At 51.7% G+C, this 2471-nt stretch overlaps 1 protein-coding gene across 1 annotated transcript; it reads left to right on the top strand.

The window, feature by feature from the left end:
- Positions 1-758: 758 nt before the first annotated feature.
- Positions 759-1739, top strand: LOC141477839 (olfactory receptor 14J1-like). The gene has a single exon (XM_074167027.1). It carries the CDS (start codon positions 780-782, stop codon positions 1737-1739), a length of 960 nt encoding a protein of 319 aa, XP_074023128.1. The 5' UTR covers positions 759-779.
- Positions 1740-2471: the final 732 nt, after the last annotated feature.

Here is a 2471-nt window from a genome sequence, read left to right as displayed (position 1 = left end):
CCCACGGAGAAACACAGAGACTCTGTGACGGAGGAAATGCTGTTGGGCTGGTGAAATGAGCCCCGTGTGTCCTTGGCTAGAAGTGGGGTGCTGAGAACTTGGGAAAGGGTGAGACATTTAGGGTCTGCAATGGACCCCTCTGCTCTCAGCACTGTCTGGTGCATTTTCAGGGTAACATGGGAGTGTGATCACCATCCACCTCAGAAAGTTGGAAGCCCAAACCATCTGAGAACAAGACAGAGAGAAAAACCAGCTCTGCACTGAGCCACAGGCAATCCTCTTGCCTCGTCGGACTCACTCTGTTCTCCCTGAGTGCAGCAGAAATGCTGAGAGTTTCTGACATCCAAGAACACTCCCCAGGTGAGATGGGGGGAGCTGTGAGAAACCCCAGAACTCTGAAACTGCCTTCTATTGTCCCAGTTGCTTCTCACTGGGAGTGCAGATGCTGACAAGCCCTTTTTCATTAGTACCAACTTCATCCAAGGAAGTCAAGCACCAGGACTGGCCCCTGCCCTCACGGTTCCCATTAACCCACTGCTGCAGAGCAGCGCTGTCTCCTCGGCAGCCGGGGGGCAGAGACCCTGCTCCTCATGACACACTCAGCCAGTGTCGACCGAGCTCATGGAATGGAGATGAGGAAGGTCTCTTAGAAAAAGGAAAGGGTGTGTGTGCAGCATGGGCAGAATCCATGGGAAAAGGATTTGAATTTGTTTAGTGAATTCTTGAGTAATTTACTGTATTTTCATCCTCTAACAGGTCCCCATGCCCAGAAGCAGCAAATGTCCAACAGCAGCTCCATCACCCAGTTCCTCCTCCTGGCATTTGCGGAAAAACGGGAGCTGCAGCTCTTGCACTTCGGGCTCTTCCTGGGCATCTACCTGGCTGCCCTCCTGGGAAACGCACTCATCATCACCGCCATCGCCTGGGACCACCGCCTCCACACCCCCATGTACTTCTTCCTCCTCAACCTCTCCGTTCTTGACCTGGGCTCCATCTCCACCACTGTCCCCAAAGGCATGGCCAGTTCCCTCTGGGACACCAGGGACATTTCCTACTGGGGATGTGCTACACAGGTCTTCTTCTTTCTCTTCTTTATCACAGCAGAGTTTTATCTTCTCACTGTCATGGCCTACGACCGCTACGTTGCCATCTGCCAGCCCCTGCACTACGGGACCCTCCTGGGCAGCAGAGCTTGTGTCCACGTGGCAGCAGCTTCCTGGGGCAGTGGGTTTCTCACTGCTCTCCTGCACACGGCCAATACATTTTCCCTACCCCTCTGCCAGGGCAATGTCCTGGACCAGTTCTTCTGTGAAATCCCCCAGATCCTCAAACTTGCCTGCTCACAGTCCTACCTCAGGGAAGTTGGGCTTGTCATATTTAGTGCTTTTGTATTTTGGTTGTGCTTTGTTTTCATCGTGGTGTCCTATGTGCAGATCTTCAGGGCCGTGCTGAGGATCCCCTCTGAGCAGGGACGGCACAAAGCCTTTTCCACGTGCCTCCCTCACCTGGCCGTGGTCTCCCTGTTTATCAGCACTGGCATGTTTGCCTACCTGAAGCCCCCCTCCATCTCTTCCTCACCCCTGGACCTGGTGGTGTCATTTCTGTACTCGGTGGTACCTCCAGCTGTGAACCCCCTCATCTATAGCATGAGGAACCAGGAGCTCAAGGAGTCCATCAGGAAATTTATTTCAGGGATGGTTCTTAATAGCGAGAAATTTCCCATCACTCTTCAGAAATGACTCTCATGGTTCCCTGTTGCAGTACTGTCCTTTGTTTGCTATTTTGTCATTTTTGTTATCATTATCTCTATTGTTATTTCCTACATGAATGTTTGAATCCTTCTTAGTTCTCTGGAGAACACTCTCATAGTTTCTCTGAAACGAAGTGGAATTATCCCAGTGCACTGATTGATGTTTGGGCTCTTCTTCCAAAGCTCATGTCATGAGTGGTGTGTTCATCTCTGCAGCACTTACCCATGGGCACACACCCCTGCGGTCCCTCCAGTGTGGGCCTGAGTTTTGGGTCTGCTCAGGTGTCCTACACAGTCTCAAAGCTGTTACCCACTTGGAACTTCAGCCTTGGGTCTCTCCACATCCTGCTTTCCTCCTCTTCCAGCCAGCCCCACTTGGCGTTGGCCAGCAAAGCATGTAGGTACATCCACACACACACAGACCCACACTAGTGAGGAGCTCACACAGCAAATCGCCAGAAGCAGAGTTTAATAAGAAGGCAGGGCACACCGGGGGATCAGGCACAGGTTTTGGACCGAACGGCACCGAGCAGCCCCTCCCAAACTGCAGCTGGTCATAGCATCATAGAATCATAGAATTGTCCAGGTTGGAAGGGACCTTTAAGATCATCTAGGCCAACCATCAACCTAACTCTGATAAAAACCATCACTAAACCATGTCACTAAGCACTATGTCAACCTGTCTTTTAAATAGCTCCAGGGATGGTGCCTCAACCACTTC

This window comes from Numenius arquata, unplaced genomic scaffold (assembly GCF_964106895.1).
Source record: "Numenius arquata unplaced genomic scaffold, bNumArq3.hap1.1 HAP1_SCAFFOLD_86, whole genome shotgun sequence".
NCBI classification, from domain to species: Eukaryota; Metazoa; Chordata; class Aves; order Charadriiformes; family Scolopacidae; genus Numenius; species Numenius arquata.
This window is presented reverse-complemented; position numbering and strand designations above follow the sequence as displayed.